This window comes from Chrysemys picta, chromosome 7 (assembly GCF_011386835.1).
Source record: "Chrysemys picta bellii isolate R12L10 chromosome 7, ASM1138683v2, whole genome shotgun sequence".
Taxonomy (NCBI): Eukaryota; Metazoa; Chordata; order Testudines; family Emydidae; genus Chrysemys; species Chrysemys picta.
Window position 1 is genome coordinate 98,506,035 of NC_088797.1, and position 18,798 is coordinate 98,524,832.

The following is an 18,798-nucleotide window of genomic DNA, read 5'->3' on the forward strand; positions in this document are numbered from 1 at the left end:
CTCTCGCATTTCTTCTGTGCTTTTCCACTGCCAGAAAAATGTGTAGTCATTTTTTCCTTTGAGCGATCCGCTTGATGCTAGCTGTGTTTCTTGGAGGGATGCGATATTGAGCAGTTTCAGCTCATCATTGATCATGGTAGTTTTGCGTGCATCATTGATCTGTTGAAGGTCCTCAGATAATCCAGTTGTCATGGTGTGAATTTCCAGCACCCTATCTTTAAGGATGTTTTCTTTCTTTTACTTGATTTGCCTGGTGTGTTGGTTACAGTCCACTTGTCAAGTTATAATCTCTAAGCTTCAAGCACCCATTGAAGTAGGCAGACTGTGGCGGGAGAACACCCTATTGTCAGGAGCTGCCCAATTTTATGGTGGGCGGTGGTTGTCCAGTGAGATACCGTACGATGATCTCTCCCACTGTCGGAGACAGCCCCTGGTGCTCAACTCTATGCCAATCGAGTAAGAGCTTAGAACTGGTGACTGCTGCCTCCCGTGTTGTGTCGACACTTGAAGCGAAGCTGGAGTACCTCCCCAGGGTGCAAGCCTGGGCAGATGATATGGAGGCCCCGAGTTGCCCATGCATCAGGACCTCCCTCTTGGCATCACCAATTAAATCCAGAGGAGAGGAAGAACCAATATACCTGGTACCCAATCCGCTGCAGGCGTTGCCAGAAAGATACTGGGCTCCACTCCAGATTTTTGGTCTGAGTTTACCCTCATAGCCTTACATTCTCCTGAACTCACCCACAAGGCAGTGAGGCTCTTCTGTCAGGGGTTGCTCCCTTAGCTTTACGCCCTCCTGGGCTACTCAGAAAGCAGTGGGTTGATGAGCCGCAGGTAGTACCATCTACTCTCATTACAATAGCAGGCACAGCCTGACCTGACAGATTCCTCACTACCTGCTGAAATTACTGAGAGCTGAAATCACTAAGAGCTGGGCTAAGAGGTGGAATCTCAGAATGTAACATCATGGGAGCGGCAAGTGGTGTCAGCAGAGAAATTGTGGTCAGTAGTGGCAGAGTTGCAGTTGCAGAAGTGGGCGTGGAGGCATTGCTCAACCTCCCGCCTCTTTACCTCGGGGTGGGAGGTGAACCCTGTGAATGCACCTCTAAACTCCAAGTATTCCCTAACCAAGGACAGCCAGTTGTGAGTCGGGTGAAGTGGAGGGAGAGGGGAATGATGTGTTTAAAGTGACCTTCATTCATTGGACTTTCCCACTGCATGATGGGATACTGAGGAAAAGACACTGCCCAATAGGCTGCAGGATTGGGTTTGGCTATGGTCACATGCTTTTGAATGTGGTTGGGGTGGTTCCCTTTCCCTTTTAATAAAAATTCTCTTTTGTTATACTCAGACTCAGTGCCTGGGTGTGGGAAGTATGCCTCTTAGAGGCTCCTGGGAGTGGTGTTAGATTTTCCCAGACTACAGGATGGGGGCTTGAACCGGTTCTGTTTTGTATTTTTAAGAGGAATCCCTAGATATTGAACCTGCCCCTTGGTGCTGCCAACTCCACCTGGCAGAAGAGTTACATATGAAAGTCACCCAGTTCTTGCCCTTGGAGAGAAAAGTGATTTTTACAACACTATTTTATAGAGGCTGAAGTGGGGTGAGATAAGATGCATGGAGGCCAAATAGGAGGAAGTTTCAGTTGCTGATTAGAAATGACAAAGAACTGCAGGAAACAGAAGTTAAATAATCAGAGTTCTGTCTACTCTGTGGCAAACTGAGCCTACATCCGGTGGACAACACCTCTAGTGAGGCAGCCTAAGAATTATTCATGAGCTTTGGATTTAAAAAAAAAAAAAAAGATTTCTATGCTGTCCCTATGTGATTTATTATAATATTAGAATCAGTTTATATTATGCTGCACAGAGGGACATCCCTAGGGAGGTCCGGAGCCCAGGACATGGGTGCCAAGTTTCTGTCTGCAGGGCATGCTCCCGCCCCCCAGCTCTGCACAGGCCCCGCCCCCACTCCACCCCTTCCCTCAAGGCCCCACCCACCTCGCCTCTTCCTGCCCCACTCCCGCCCAGTTCTGTCCCCTCCCCCAAGTGCGCTGGGCCCTCACTTCTCTCCCCTCCCCACCCAGTGCCTCCAGATGCCATGAAACAGCTGATCGGCAGTAGGTTCTGGGAGGAAAGCGGAGGTGCTTTGGGCAGGAGGTGCTGAGGGGAAGGGGGAGGTTAGTGGGGGGGGCTCCTCCTCACACCCCCCACCTGCCTCCTGCATCACCTCCCCGCCCCCTCCTCACGAAGTGTGGGTCCCTCCAAAGCGCAGGGCCTAGGGTGGTCGCCTCCATTCACTGTACCCTAGGGATGGCTCTGGCTGCACTACAATTTTCAACAGGCCACAGCTTTTTTTGTATTGACAACATGTCAATGTCTGGTGGAAACAGCCAGGGGAAAGCAGGAATGGGAGTGGGTGCTGGGGCTTTTGGCACCCAGGAAGGCATAGAGATGGTTTGGGAACTCAGGAGGCGTTTGAGGCTTTTGGCAATGGAGGACGTGAGATGGGTGGTAGGGAAATTAATCTCTTTTTCTCCCTTCATCATGGTGGTAAGGGTCAGAAGAGACTTGAGACCTTTTTGTGGGTGGCGTGGGGGTGGAGAGAGGTTGAACTAGTTTCCCCATCCCAGCAACCCTGGGTAGCAACTAGCTCAGTGGTTCTCAAACTTTTGTACTGGTGACCCCTTTCACATAGCAAGCCTCAGAGTGCGACCCCCCCCCTATAAATTAAAAACACTTTTTAATATATTTAACATCATTATAAATGCTGGAGGCAAAGCGGGGTTTGGGGTGGAGGCTGACAGCTTGTAATAAACTTGCAACCCCCTGAGGGGTCCCGACCCCCAGTTTGAGAACCCCTGAACTAGCTGCATCACTGCTTTAATATCAGCTGATGCATGTGACAACAGTAGATAAGCACAATTGCTGGGTGTTTCACCTAAAATGATCAGCAATGAAATAGTTAATGCTGACAAAGCAAGCCTTAGGTTTCAGAGTTATTACACATTTCAGATGGATGATGCAATCCATGCTTCTTTTAGAGCTGATGTTTTATGCTATCTGCAGACTCGGGCAACAAGCACTGATTACATTTGGAAGGTTGTCTTTGCAACCATAATGGCTAGAAATGAGATGAGTAGAGGCTTAGAACCTGCTGCTGAAATCTCTGGTGGTGTATATTTTGTAGCACATTCTGAATCTATGGACTACATAGGACCACGTACATAATAAGCAGCTTGGCAGATCAACAGTTCTATCCCTGTTTGCAACCTTTCCAGGTATTTTTTTTCTAAATATGAAATGTTGTGTGTCAAAGTTTGATTACAAAACTTGATTAAATGACTATTATTAATACTAACAAGAACTTAACTAGTGAAATTTCCATCACTTTCTCAAACTGTGCTGCTGTAAGCTCAAATGTAGCCACCCTAAGATGAAGGGAGAGAGCTCTCCCATTAACTTAACTACTCCAGCCTCTGTGAGAGGTGCGAGAAGCTGTCCCATTAACACAGTGCTGTCCACACTGGCACTTATGTCGGTGTAACTTATGTTGGTCGGGGGGGGGGTAGTCATACCCCTGAGCGACATAAAGCTGTAGTGCACTACAGCCGACATAAGCTGTAGTGTAGACATATCCTAATATTCCCAACTGATTTCTTCTCAAAAAGAAAACTGCTTCCTGTAATAAAGAATTCTGTACAGGATAACACAGTAGGTGCCGATTTACAATAAAATGTCACTTCACTCCCAAATGAATTCATTTTCTAGTCTGCATGTTCAAGAGGAATAACTTAGTGAAGCAGAAGAGGGAAAATTATAAAACTAATACTTTATTGAAATACTCGAATCTAAGCCACTTCCAAGGCTTCAAGGTCAGTAAAAAACTGGTGAGGACTACAAATACTTTTAAACTTAATGGGCCATTAACAGCACTTAGGTGAGCACTCAAGCTCTTAGGTGACCTCCCACTGACTTCAATAAGGTCAGAATTTCATCCAATGTGTTTAAGTGGGAATGCTAAATCCAATAAGGTTATCTTTTGTATTGCAAAGCAACTGTAAACCCAACCCCAGAACAAAGTGAAATACTTTTCATGGTGGTTTCAAATAATACCTGGGAGCAGTGGTTGGAGGTGGTGATTTTAAGTTACATTGCAAGGCATTTGGAGGAGCAAAAAAGAGGGTAAAGATGAAGACCTCATGGGGCTGAGGGTATATCTACACTAGAGTGGCACAGTTATGGCACTGCAGCAGTGCCACTGTAGTTTAGACGCTTCCTATACTGATGGAAGGTTTTTTTCTGTTGATGTAGGTAATCTACCTCGCTGAGTAGCTAGCTCTGCATCTACAGTGGCGGTTAGGTCAACCTAACTACATTGCACAGGGTGCAAAATTGTTCACAACCCTGCGTGACATAACCAGGTCGATCTAATTGTTACATTTAAACCTGGCCTAAATGTCAAGGTGCCGTTCTTAAGTTTTGTGCTCGGAATATATATGACCGAGTTAGCACACAGTCATACAGCAGATGGAAACAGTTTGTAGGAGCAGAAGTTTCAGGATCACCGTCTCTCTAAAGAACTTGAACCAAAAAGCTATTGCTGGGGTTCTGAAAGTTTGGTGCTACCTCTTTGAGTTGCTAACTGCACTTAAGCTTTGCTGACTGTTCCCCGTTTTTATCAGTATATCTGCTTATGGACCAATTTGATTATGCAGCAGCAATCCCTTAACTTTTGAAAGCTGAGTCCAGATGCACTACACACCAAATTAGCAGGGCAGCATGCGGTCACTTGCACTGATACTGTTCCATGTCCCTCCAGCTGGTCTTTGGTGCTCCACACTTTGGGAAACACTGCTGTAAAAAATATCGGATCCTTTGTCTATGCCACATAATTAGTTCCTCTCCTGACAAAAACTCACTCTCTCTGGAGTCCAAGGTTTCCTGGCAACTCAGACAATGACAATACATATAGACAGTTTATCAAAGTATAATCCCATCATGCATGGTATATGATATAATCCCATGCATGCACAATACATTTTATAAAAATAATAAAGGTAGAATTCTACAAGGTGTCTGCATTCAGACCCAAGTGATATTAAACAGATGACAAAGTGAATGACTCTCACAATTGCAAGCACCATGTCCAAGTCCACAACATGCCGGGTGAAGAGACATGTGGTGACTCTCCCTTAGTTCCCATCTTATCCAGATAAGTGAAGGAGATGAGTAAGCTAAAAATACAGACCCAGAGATGCTGATGTAATGATGTTAACACAGAGATACATCAGATATAATAAAAAATACACCACTGGAGAGAAGCTGATAAATATCAACATGAGAAGAACAGGAGTACTTGTGGCACCTTAGAGACTAACACATTTATTTGAGCATAAGCTTTCGTGGGCTACAGCCCACTTCTTCGGATGCCCACGAAAGCTTACGTTCAAATAAATTTGTTAGTCTCTAAGGTGCCACAAGTACTCCTGTTCTTTTTGCGGATACAGACTAACACGGCTATCTATCAACATGAGGTTATCAAACCCAGTTCACAAAATCAAACCTTTCAGACTTGCATTGATAAGCTTGAAGCTTTAGGCACAAACAAATGCTGATACAGCACTAAAGCCACTTTGATTCTTGCAGCTATTGAATGAACTCTTAAGAAAACTGCCTTAGAAAATGGACTATAATTACACAAGTGGTACTTTGTTTCAGTAGGATTTTTTTGTCTCTGTAACCATTGGCCCATTAAGAAAGTTAGACTTCAAATGCAAATATCTCCCCAATGTAACATTCAGTGCAAACACTGGGGCAAATATTTTTTGTAAAGGAGAAACAAAGAGAGATCCTACTATATAATCAACTGCTTTGCCAACATACCAGGGACAGTACCATGTAGTATGAGCTGGTGACAAACAGAGCCGGCTCTAGGATTTTTGCCGCCCAAAGCAAAAACAATTTTGGCCACCCCCCCGCCCCATTCTTTAATTACCCCACCCCCGGCCCCGCCTCAACTCCGCCCCTTCCCCAAATCCCCAGCCCTGCCTCCTCCCCCCAGGCTCTCAAATCTAGGAGGGAGGGAGGGAGGGGGAGAAGCGGCGCCCGCGCCGCGGCCACTCGGAGTCTCCCCGTCCCCCCTCCCTCCCAGGCTCTCAAGTCTGGGAGGGAGGGGGAGCAGCGGCGCGCGAAACAGCTGTTTCGCGCGCCGCGGCCGCTCGGGATCTCCCCCTCCCTCCCAGGTTTGAGAGCCTGGGAGGGAGGGAGGGAGAGGGAGAATCCAATTGGCCGCAGCATAGGCGCCGCTTCTCCCCCTCCCTCCCAGGCTCCCAAGCCTGGGAGAGAGGGGGAGCAGCGGCGCGCAAAACGGCCGCTCGGGATCTCCCCCTCCCTCCCAGGTTTGAGAGCCTGGGAGGGAGGGGGAGACCCCGAGCCACTGCAGCGCGCGAAACAGCTGATTTGCACGCCGCTGCTCCCCCTCCCTCCCAGGCTTGAGAGCCTGGGAGGGAGGGGGAGACCCCGAGCCGCTGCAGCGCGCGAAACAGCTGATTTGCGCGCCGCTGCTCCCCCTCCCTCCCAGGCTTGAGAGCCTGGGAGGGAGGGGGAGCAGCGGCGCGCGAATCAGCTGTTTCGCGTGCCATGGCAGCAGCAGCAGAGGTGAGCTAGGGCAGCGGGGGCACATTTTTAGGGGCGGCATTCTGGCGCCGGCCATGTCGCCCCTAAAAATGTGCCGCCCCAAGCACCAGCTTGTTTTGCTGGTGCCTAGAGCCGGCCCTGGTGACAAAATAGGTAAATGGGTGATTATGTCAAGGGGTGAGGCCAGAGTAGGATGACCAGATGTTCTGATTTTATAGGGACAGTCCTGATATTTGGGGCTTTTTCTTATATAGGCACTTATTAACCTAAACCCCATCCCAATTTTTCTCATTTGCTATCTGGTCACCGTAGGCCAGAGGTTGTCAATAGGTGAACTCCAGGCCACATCTGGACCACCAAATGCTTTTGTATGCATCGCAAAATCTTTTTATTTACTTATTATTATCATTATTGTTACTGTGGTGTGAAAAATATTTCTCTGAAGTCTGGACCTTGACCAAGAAATTTTGACCCTGACAAAAAATAATTGACTACTCCTGGGTGGCAATGATGCAGCTCCATTATGTTCATCCTTTGTTGTGCTTGTGCATCCCTGGGCAGGTTTCTCTTTCTAAGCAGGCAATGCAATTATAGCAACCATTGCTAAAAAATCAGCAAAGCCTGAGGTTTTATTAAAACCATATGATCAAATATCTGGACACATATCCAACAAGACACTTGTGCATTTAGAATGGGACTACTCACATGCTTAAAGGTAGATATATACTGAAGTTCCTTGAGTTAGGGTTTTGGTCAGACATGTACTGGCCATAAGGAGGAGGAGGGGAGAAGAAGCAGCCTTAATACTGTGAGGTATCAGAAGGGAGCAGAGTCTCCTTCCACTATCTATGCTAGGACATCACTAGAACTAGACATGCTGAAGAGGGAGAAACAGGACCTGAGCCAGCCTGGCTGAAGCTACAGTAGGGAGGAAATGGCATCTCTTCCTGACATAATGGGCTTTGAATAGATACATAAATAATTAACTTGCCATCATGCCCAGGTTAGCATGGCAGCTGGCTCCTCCTCCTAGTGCTTGAAGGAAATTCTACTTTAATCTTACGTAATGGTGTGTGTGGGAACCTCTATGACTATGTCTTTGCTGCAAAAAATTGTTTTTTACATTGAGATAGCTAATTTGCTGTGAAATCCTTATGGCGACACGGCACAGCTAATTTTAATTCATTGGGTCAGAGAGAGGCTAACTCTAACTTGGTGCTAGTGCACTTCCCTGGGATGTTGGCGACATAGGGACTTAAACCTGACTCCTGCACATGAGTAAAAGGTGAGTGCCCTAGCAACCATCAGGCTATAGGCTATTCTGGGGTCTCTTATTTTCTCTTCCCCAGACTAGGAAAATGTTTTGAAATTTCAAAAATGTTCGTAAGATGGGAAAACTATTTCTCGCCTGTCTCTAGACGCCATTTCCAGTGTACAAATCCTGAGCTATCCAGTCACCCTAAAAATACTACCTTGTAATAGTCTAGTCCTACTTCTTCCCCAACACCCTGTATTTAAAAGTGTGCTATTTTCAGAATGTTTTATGCTTCCTGTTTATCTACATGACACTGTCCCATTTGAAGATTTGGAGATACCAAAGAAGTTAAACTGGGGAGTCCTCTTAATACAAAATCTACTGTGCATAAATAGACTCCTGATCAAATGTTACTAATGTACCTAAGGCTCATGGTGAATTAATGATTTTTTTAAACAAAACCTTTAAAACAAAAATATATCAAGCAGTTTGCTTTTTCACAGAGAATAAAAGTAGCATGGACAGAGTCTGCTGTGCAAGCAGTTGCATTGTATCTGAGTGTTATTCACATGATTGTTTTGTGTTTATTTTATTGACTCTTTTTGCAGCTATGTATACAGATAATGATCCTCTTTTATACTCAATATTCTGTTTAACTTCTTGTGCCTGCAGAATGCTGAAATAGATTTTAATTTTATGGAAGAAGAAAATGCTCTTGTATTATATCTAAACTTCCCTTCATACACTACACTTTATCGGTTGTACTCGTTTTCAGTTGCTAGCATTTTAGCCCCAGTGATGGCAGGTGCATTCGACACAACTGGTACTTTTGGAATTGCATAGTTCTTGTATTAACAGAGTCTATAACAGCGTTCATTTCCCATTTCCAAACCCAGTCTGTCCTCTGACGTGGCACAGCACTAAAGGAACACAGAAAGTCATAACAAATACAATGTAAAAGGAAAAAAAAAAATCGTACCTTAGCTTCTGACCAGCTGGCTCAGTGATCTTATTGAACTTGTCCATGTTCCGTGTTGATAGTATCAGGTAAACTAGTGACCATTTAATGAGAACATGTGCTGTTTCCTATGATCGTAAGGAGTGCTATACCGAGCAGATAGAATCCCACGGGTTATCTCTGCCTGGTTTCTACGTTGTGAGAAGGAGAATACTCATTTATTATGAGACCTGAAAACTTGCCTGAGCGCATATTTGAGGTTCATGTTTCTAGTTCATCATGTGACACACACAGCCAGCCAGGCGGCTTGCTTTGACTCCTGAATGCTATGCAAACTTGATGACCGACACCTATTGGGCGGGCAAATTCCCCTGAAATTGAATGTGTCTCAAGTCTCTCTATTACTTCCTCTTTGTGTCTTACATGCAGCTGGTGTTTTAATCAGATGGCATGACTGGAAAATATAACACTTACACCACAGACGCCTATTCTCTAGCTACTTCCTGGTAGCAGAAAAGTGCAGGAGAGCTATCGGAAGGAATGATCCTGTTCAGTGTCCTGAGAAATTATCTATGTGCTGCTGCTTCGGTTTGGCATCATTGTAGCTTCCTTTCATGACTCTACTCCAAACAGCCTAGAGATATGTCTGAAACTATTTCCCCCCTTTCAGGAGAAGGTGGTGATGTTTCCAGAGTAGCCCGCAGCTGCTAACTGCTAAATTGGTGTTTCACAACTCCATTCCATTCCAAAACAATGCTAAGTGTCAACATCACCACAGACAAACAATGGAATTCAGAGTTGGGGCTGCCCTGTGAAGACTGATTGCAGCAACATGGTTGTTAAAAGCTCAGAGAAGTGGGGAGGATCTTACTAGGAGGTATAATGGGAAGGAAAGTGTTGTCTACCCTGGAAGACTCCTAAGTGACTGGAGGACTAGAGGCAAGAGACTGGAAATTAAACAGTTACCTTTGGGAAAGGGAATTTTAGGGTATGTCTACATTACAAGCGCTACAGTGGCACGGCTGTGGCGCTGCAGCGGAGACACTTGCTACAGCGACAAAGGGGTTATTCCTTTACTGTAGTAAATCCACCCCCTTGACAGGTGGTAGCTAGGTCAATGGAAGAATTCTTCCATTAACCTAGCAGCCTCTACATCAAGGGTTTGGTCAGTTTAACTACGTCTCTCAGGGGTAGGGTGGCCATATGTCCCATTTTGGCCAGGACAGTCCCATTTTAAAGCCCTATTCTGGACATAGGGTGACCAGATGTCCCGATTTTATAGGGACATTCCTGATATTTGGGGCTTTTTCTTATATAGGCTCCTATTACCCCGCAGCCCCATCCCGATTTTTTCACACTTGCTGTCTGCTCATCCTACCCGGACATCCCAACTTTTTTTTGACAGAACTGGGCATTTGTCCCATTTTCTCTTGCCAACTGATGATCAGCTGGCAAAACCAAACAGGACAAACGCCCAGTTTTGCCAAAAAAAAGTGAGGCATGCCCCCTAGTGGGGTGCAGGGGAACGTTCAAGGGGGTGAGCAGCAATACCAGTCTTCTCAGGGAGAGGTGGAGAGGGGCTGGGACAAGTGGCATGAGCCAGCCTCATGTGGGCTTGGTCAAGCAGCTCAGGCCAGCCCCATCCAGGGGGCTGGGAGGGGAGATGCTCGGCACTGCCAGCTTTGTGCAAAGGGGGGGCTTGGGCAAGCAGCAATGCCAGCCCTGCATGGGGTGTGGGGTGGAGAGACTTGGGCTAGCCCTCTGCGCTGTCCCATTTTCACTTAGGTGGACTTAAGTTTTAGGTGCTGACCTGAGTCAAACTGTTTAAAACACCATTTCAGTACATAATGATTGTTTGGAGGAAAAGGTGACCTCGCGTGGGAGAAGTTGTGACTATTTAACTAGAGGTGGGATGTTACAATGATTTAATTAAACTGAGGAAACTCTGATTTAGCACTCTTAAACCAGATGGGGCAGGATAAACCTCTGTAAACCAGAGTTAGCCTGTTTGAGGCTTGAGCTATACTGAAAAATTATATTGGCATAGCTACACAGGTAAGGGCTGTGAAAAAAACACCTCCTTGATCGACATACCTATGCTGACAAAAGCCCTGGTGCAGATGCAGCTATGTTGAGGCGGTTTTTCTACACTGACAGAAAAATTCCTTCTGTCACTGTAAGCTGTGTCTACACTATAAGGGCTATGCTGAGTATGGTCTCCGAGGGTAGATATATCTGTAGTGGTCATACAGAAAGTTGCACTGGATTAATTGAATTGATGCAACATCACACCTTTAATTAAATCACCACTACTTCTGTAGACTAGCCTATTGCCTTTTTAATTATTTTTATTATTTGTATGACCACAGTGCATAGGTCGGAGCTCTAGTCATGCACGGGGACTCCATTGTGCTAGATGCTGTACAAACACAGAACAAAGAGAGACCATCTCTGCCCCAAAGAGCTTATAATTTGTATTAAAGATCCAGCCTCCCCATCCCTTTTATGGAGGTGAGAGAGCTCTTAACGAATATCTCTGAGGATGCCCTTCACCCTCCCAAAAGCTTCTCTAACAAAACCAGGGAAGGTTCAACTTGATATTCCTGATATTTCTAGGTAAACAACAAACAAACAAACAAAACCTCTTGCTTCTTTATGATGCATAAACAGGGTTACTCCAATGCTAGACCCAGGCTGGTCTATCCTAGTGTGGCTTTGGTATGTCTGTGAGAGTGTAACTTTTTGCATAGCCTTGGACACAATAATTGGTTTGCCTATTTATATGATTCATAGATTCCAAGCCAAGAAGGGATTATCTAGTCATATCTCTTGAGTAGAACAGGCCATAGAACTTCCCCAAAATAATTCCTAGAGCAAATCTTTTACAAAAACATTCAGTCTTGATTTAAAAATTGTCAGTGATGGAGACTCCACCATGGCACTTGGTAAATTGTTCCAATGGTTAATTAGTCTCAACGTTAAAAATGTATGCCTTATTAGGATTTGTCTGGCTTCAACTTCCATCCATTGGGTCATGTTATACCTTTTTCTGTTAGATTGAAGAGCCCATTATTAAATATTTATTCCCCATGTAGCTACTTACAGACTGTAATCAATTCACCTCTTAATCTTCTCTATTTTAAATTAAATTGAGCTTTTTGAGTCTATCTCCATAAGGGATATTTTCTAATCCTTTAATTGTTTTCTTGGCTCTTTGCTGAACCCTCTCCAATTTATCAACATCCTTCTTGAATTGTGGGCACCAGCACTAGACTCAGTATTCCAGCAGCAGTTGCCAAATAAAGAGGTAAAATAACCTCTCTCCTTCTACCTGAGATTCCCCTGTTTATGCATCCCAGGATCCCATTAGCCCTTTTGACAACAGCGTTGCACTGGGAGCTCGTGTTCAGATTTTCCACCACGACCCCCAAATCCCTTTTAGAATCACTGCTTCTGAGGGTAGAATCCCCCATCCTGTAAGTATGGCCTACATTCTTTGTTCCTAGATATATACACTTACATTTAGCCATATTACAACACACAGTGTTTGCTTTCACCCAGTTTACCAAGCGATCTAAATCACTCTGAATCAGTGACCTGTCCTCGACATTATTTACCATTCTCCCAATTTTGCATAATTTGTAAACTTCATCAGTGATGATTATATGTTTTTCTTCAAGGTCCTTGATAAAAATGTTAAGTAGTGTACAATGCCTATGGGTCTCTACTGGAAACGTGCCCACTTGATGATGATGATTCCCTGTTTACAATCACATTTTGAGACCTAGCAGTTAGCCAGCTCTTAATCCATTTAATGTGTGCCATGTTAATTTTATGTCATTCTAGATTTTGAATCAAAATGTCATCCATTACCAAGTCAAACACTATACAGAGGTCTAAGTATATTATATCTACACTATTATTTACCAAACTTGTAATCTCATAAAAAAATCAAGTTAGACAGGATCTATTTTCCATAAACCCATTTGATTTGTATTAATTACATTACCCTCCTTTGATTCTTTATTAATCAAGTCCTGTATCAGCCACTCCATTATCTTGCCTGGAATCGATTTCAGGCTGACAGGCCTATAATTACCCTGGTCATACTTTTTACCCTTTTAAAAAATTGGCATAACATTAGTGTTCTTCCAGTCTTCTGGAACTTCCCCAGTGTTTCAAGACTTATTGAAAATCAACATTAATGGATTAAAGCCCTGGCTCCTGGAGTAATATTATAAGGTGAGAATCTCAGTTTTCACTGGAAAATGTGAACCAAGCCATACCCTAAAAGTTTAGAAACTAGAAGATAAATAAAAAGAACTCCCAATTTATTACTTTGAAAAATCTCATGATTTTTAAGCCAGTATTGTGATTTCTGAATGCTTGGGGTTGACAGTACTGCCACAGGGAATACCAAGGAATCATGCACTGCTCTGTTTCAGGAAGAAACTAATTTACACATTGCATTAATGCTCTTATTTACACTCTACTTACTTTACAGCTTCAATATAGTTTTAACTAAGAATCTTGGTTAGGAATAGGTGATTAGAATATGATTCAGGTTTCAATTATATTCATAATTGGAACCTGACATTCTCCTTCTTCACCATGCTAGAAACCCCCCTTTTAAAATTGATTTCAGTTAGTGCTGTTTTATCCCCAACATGAACAAAGCATATTGTGTCTAAAATGGTTTACAGAAATATTCAAGAATCAGTTTTTGCCTATTTGTGAAAATGATTTTCAAAAAATGTGTTAGCCACACTATGCCCTGCCCACACTAAAGGTGTAACTGTGCTACCAGAGAGAGTTTTAAAATTGATTTAATGCACAATCTGTTTTGTGGTATATTTTGCTTATTAGTGAACTTCCCCACTCCTGTGCCAAAACAGATGATGATGAAGATTTTAGTTTTAAGGAATGCTTCATGATTTTTTTGCTTGGCAAGTAATTTTTGTTTGGCTTCTTCTCTAGGAAACGTTGACTGGAGTGCAACAAAGCTCTTCCAGCCAACACCCAAAAGAATTGTATATAGGTCACATGACTCAGTCTGAGTCTATTAGCATGTTTCCTGAGAGACATCACTATTTCCTGCAGTGCGGCTTAGACTTTTACTGCGCTGTAGCAGTGTCCACATGGCAAATTAGTATGCAGCAAGCTGGTGTGCTGTAGATTCACACCCTGGCTTCCCACACACTAACTCACCATGTATACCAGGGGTCTCAAACACGCGGCCATGCCCCCCCCCGTTACTTCCTGTTGCCGCCAAGCTCCCCTCACCCCTGCCCCCCCCGAGTTATTTTCTGTCCTGTTAAGCTCCCCGTGAGCTGCTCCCCAATGTTTGCGGCACCTGCCACCCCAACGCGCCCCCCCCCGGAGTGTCTCCCGGCACCCACTTGCTGCCTCCTCACTGCCCCAGAGCCTGGAGCCTGGTGACTCAGGAGCCTGCAGCACCCGTTGAATCTGCTCTGCTCTGCAGGCTGCCAGCTTCCGGCAGGTCCTAGTGTTTCTCTTCACTAGGGCCAGGGGGCAGGCTGCCCTTCCCCTGCCCGTCTGCCCTAGTCCTGAGCCTGTCTCTTCAGTGAGGTGCTGCCACCCTGGAGTCGTGCTAGGTAAGCGGCGCCAGGCTGGAGCCCGCACCCCGCACCCCAACCCCCTGTCCAGAGCCCCCTGCCACATCCCACACCCTCCCGCACCCCAACTCCCTGTCCTGAGCCCCCTGCCACACCCTGCACCCCAACCCCCTGCTGCACCTCTCACCTCTCCTGCACCCCAACTCCCTGCCCTGAGCCCCCTGCTGCACCCTGCACCTTGACCCCTGGCTGCACCCCACACCCCTCCTGCACCACACACCCCAATTCCCTGCCATGAACCCCCATCACACCCCACACCCCTCCTGCACCCTAATGTCCTGTCTGGAGCCCCTGCCACATCCCACACCCTCCCGCACCCCAACTCCCTGCTGCATCCCTCACCCCTCCTGCAACCCACACTCCAATTCCCTGCCCTGAGCCCCTGCCATACCCTACACACCTCCTGCACCTCAACTTCCTGCCCTGAGCCCCCATCACACCCCGCACCCCTCCTGCACTGCCTGGGGGCAGACTTGGGCTGAGGACTTCAGGGAAGGGGTTGGAATGGGGGCAGGGAAGAGGTGGGGCAGGGGCGGGGCCTCATGGAAGGGGTGGAGTGGGGGCAGGGCCGGGGGCAGCAAGGGGTGGGTGTCAGTGATGCGGCCCTCGGGCCAATGCACCAGTCCTCATGCGGCCCTTGTGGTCATTTGAGTTTGAGACCCCTGATGTATACAAACCCTAAGTGGCATGTTTTAAACTGGAAAACACTAACTTCTAGCACAGAAAGAAGTATAAGTTAAAAGTACAGTGACTTCTCAATCACCAGCCCTAGAGAAGATAGGCCTTTTTCATTTACATCACATCTTTCTGTGCCAAATACATTAAATGAATGCTTGGTTAAGTGTGTTCTTTTTCATACAATGCATCTCATCGCTATGGGTCAAATTGCTCTATGCCACAGTACTGCAACCCTGTGTTAACTTTGGAAGAAACTTGGAAACTAGCATTAGTTGTCATACAAGCCTAAATTGGTTACCACTTTGCATGGTGAATAGCTCACTCAAAGTGTGGTAAGTAGCAGGCAAATAGCAAGACTAGGAGAAGGTGGATCTATTTTTAGTATCTAAAATAAAATCTGATATGAATTGGGGTACATCTCTAGCTTCAATACAGACAGAACAAGAGTTCTGTATTTAGACAGTATCATTACAACACTATGCAGTTTGAGTTTCTCATACTGGAACAACCTCATTTTAACACCTGCACAGGCAAAGTGTTTTATTTCCCCTGAGAACAAAACCCATTGTCTACAGTTATACTTCTGCTTTTTAGTTTTACTATCATCAGTTCTCCACAATAAAAAGGAAAGTTTGACTAAAATGTTGCTGTATGTTCAAATGCTGAACTTTAAATGTTTGGGGCCATACGGGTCCATGTGGGGGCCATGTGGAACCACTCCTCCCAGAGGGAGACTTTAGGCGTGATTGTGCCAACGAGAGGCACCCAACCGCCTGGAGCACAATTGAGAAGACTAGTGTCTGAGTGCTGCTCCTCTCTCTGCATCAAGGCAGCATTACTTGGGCCCTGCCTCCTCCCTGCCCCCTTCTAAGTAGTTAGTGCACCATGGGAGACTTGGCCAAGTGCAGGGAGAATGATTGTGAGTGATCGTAGTGCAGAACATAGAGAGTGGGGTTTGGATGAGGAAGGCTCCATAGAATCTTCCTTCTATTGAGTGCCCACCCAAGAACCAGTCACAGTTCAGCCCTAAAACTTTTCATTATTTGAATAGGTGTGTAACAATGCTGACATGGCCAGAAAAAGGAGTCAAACAAAGACATTAGTTCTGCAGGTTTCAGAAAGGAAGGGGTGTCCTAAGATATGAAATATTTTGCATGGTCGGATGTTGTTTACATACATAATGGGCCAGATACTGCTCTCTCTTCTTTATGAGTCAAGCAGGGCAAAGCAGGTGGAAAGCCAATGATTCTTACACTCCCTTCTCTGTGCCCTAGTCTCTGATTTCATCTGCATGGAGACTTAGGATATGTCTATACTGGAGCTAGAGGTGTAATTTACAGCTTGAATCAATATATCTGCACTAGCTCTGATTGAGCTAGTGTGCTAAAAACAGAAGTGTCGCTGTGGCAGCACAAGCAACGGGGGAGGGGCTAGTTGTCCAAAGTACGATCCTGTCTGAGACTGTAAGTATGACCTCAGGCAGGTGGCTCATCCTGTGCTCGTGCCACTGTGCCTACACTTTTGTACTTTTAGCACACTAGCTTGGTCAGAGCTAGCATCAGTATGTCTACTCAAGCTGGAAATTAAACCTTCCAGCCCCAGTGTAGATACACCTTTTGTGCACAGAAAGCTAGGGTGCAAATCTACAGTGTACTAGCCTACTGCACACTAACTGGCCATGTGAACCCTGCTACCATGCTCTCAGGTCCATAGTGCACTTTGATATACTGCAAACAGCAGTACGTCAAAGTGCACTACAGACTTTTTGTGCGTGGTAGCATGGCCCACTCAGTGACTTAGTTACAGCAGGCTAGTACACTGTAGATTTACACCCCGGCTTGCCGTGCTCTATGTCTCTGTGTGGACAAGCCCTCTGGTATGGCCAGAGAAAGCATGTGTGGCTGGAATGTTGCGTTGTCCTGGTATATGCCTTGATAATCCCCAGCTGCTGCAATGGCCCCTGGAGGCCATTGGCAGTCTAGGCAAAGTAGCACAGCCCAGACCATCTCAGTGTTTAGGAATAGAAAATTACTAGTCTGAAGCCTGTCTCATTTCCTATGTTTTACTTTCTCATCCTGCTCCTTTCCTGCTCCTCAGTTACATTCAGTGGCCTAACCATGTCATTTAGTAGCAGCATTAGGGAGGGGCAAGGAAAGACACAGCAAGACTTCTTTGGTGGAATGGATGATGGCTGTGAAATAGCCAGATGGGTGTTGTAGGGATAGTAAAGAAGGTACTAACAGTGATTCCCCCAAGTGACAGTGACCCCCCAATAATTTGTCCCCCACACTTTAAAATCCAACAGTTTCATCAAGTACAAAAATCTCTTGGGTCTTCTGTTAAAACTTGTAAGCTACTGTCCGTAGAAACCATTGATTGTATCTATCCTGTGAAAGATACTTTATTACTATGTAAAACTTACAAACAAGTTAATTGACTTTGTTCTTGAAGTAATTGATACAATGTAAACAAACACTATAAGCTGTTAAGTGACTTTCACTTCATTGTAACAGCAACGGCTCCTAGACCCCCACCCTCTGTAATTAAAGGGCCGGGAGTCTGAAATGAATTAGCACACACCCTGAAAGTGATGGAGACAGTAAATTAAAATATGGTTAAGATATGGAATGTATGTTGATGAATGGTTGATGTATGTATGTTGATGAATGGTTGATGTACATGAATGGTTAGGGAGGTGCCAGCCTAGAAAGGAAGTATCCATCGGCCGAAGAATGTGTAAAGTGGATGACCAGACAGTCCCCGGAGGGTAAACTGGGATCCACCCCATCACCTGGAAGGATGAGAAACACAAACTTTGAACAGTTTGGAGCCACCAGGAATGTGCCCAGGAATGTGCCTTCTGCTGATTGAGTCAGCAACAGCAGAATGAAACAGTCCCATAGACTAACATAGGAATTAATTCCTATAAGAATGGACTCTCAAGACTAAGGATTTGGAGTCTCTGGTTCTGCTGCCAGCCTCCAGGAGCATCAGGTGCACCTGACACAGACTCGACTCCATCCTTATGACCAAGATACCTGGCCAGTAACTTGGCATGAGCAACTTCTAGGCTGGTAACTATAACACCTATACAGAACTTGAATGAATGATTGTGTGAATGAATCTATATATATATATGTGTGTGTGTGTGTATAAGGAATAAGTAGTGATAGGAATAAGTAGTCAAAACAACCTTGTTTACTTTTATCTTTTGCTTTAGCATTATATTTACAATAAATGTGGCATCTTTGCCTTATCCCTCTTAATAAGATCCGGCTGGTTTTTATTCTATTGGTATAACAGTGTGTTAGGAGAGGAGGGGTTCTAGGAAAAGAAAACTCATATCAAGTGTTAGTGTACCAAAGCAATAGATGAAGTAAAAACCATAGGTAATGATATAAGTGAAGATGCTTCATCAACTTGGCTATGACTTAGGTATGATGCAAGATAATTAGCCTACCATAAGACATTCATCTCTGGAGAACAACAGCTCAGAATTGTAACTACAGCCATGACATTTGTCTGTTATCTAAGATTGCAGATTTTGTGAATTTTGCAGATATTATGTATGTTTACACAATTGTTTTAACTCAAAGTTACCTCCAAAACCATAGCTATTTAATAGTACATCAC

At 45.0% G+C, this 18,798-nt stretch overlaps 1 protein-coding gene across 19 annotated transcripts in view; it reads right to left on the reverse strand.

Annotated features, from left to right (window-relative positions):
* BLNK (B cell linker) overlaps positions 1 to 18,798 on the reverse strand; it is a 139,303-nt gene that overhangs the window by 57,824 nt on the left and 62,681 nt on the right. For 6 of the 19 annotated variants that reach the window (XM_042856790.2, XM_065552106.1, XM_065552107.1 and 3 more), the window contains one exon: positions 8,873 to 9,042. The exons of 11 other annotated variants lie outside the window; for them this stretch is intronic. In XM_042856790.2, the coding sequence (XP_042712724.2) occupies positions 8,873 to 8,919 (47 nt within the window). In that variant the 5' untranslated portion in view covers positions 8,920 to 9,042. Of the gene's footprint in view, positions 1 to 8,872; positions 9,561 to 18,798 lie in introns of those variants that run through there. 2 more of the 19 variants (XM_024101219.3, XM_065552109.1) reach the window with 2 other exon arrangements.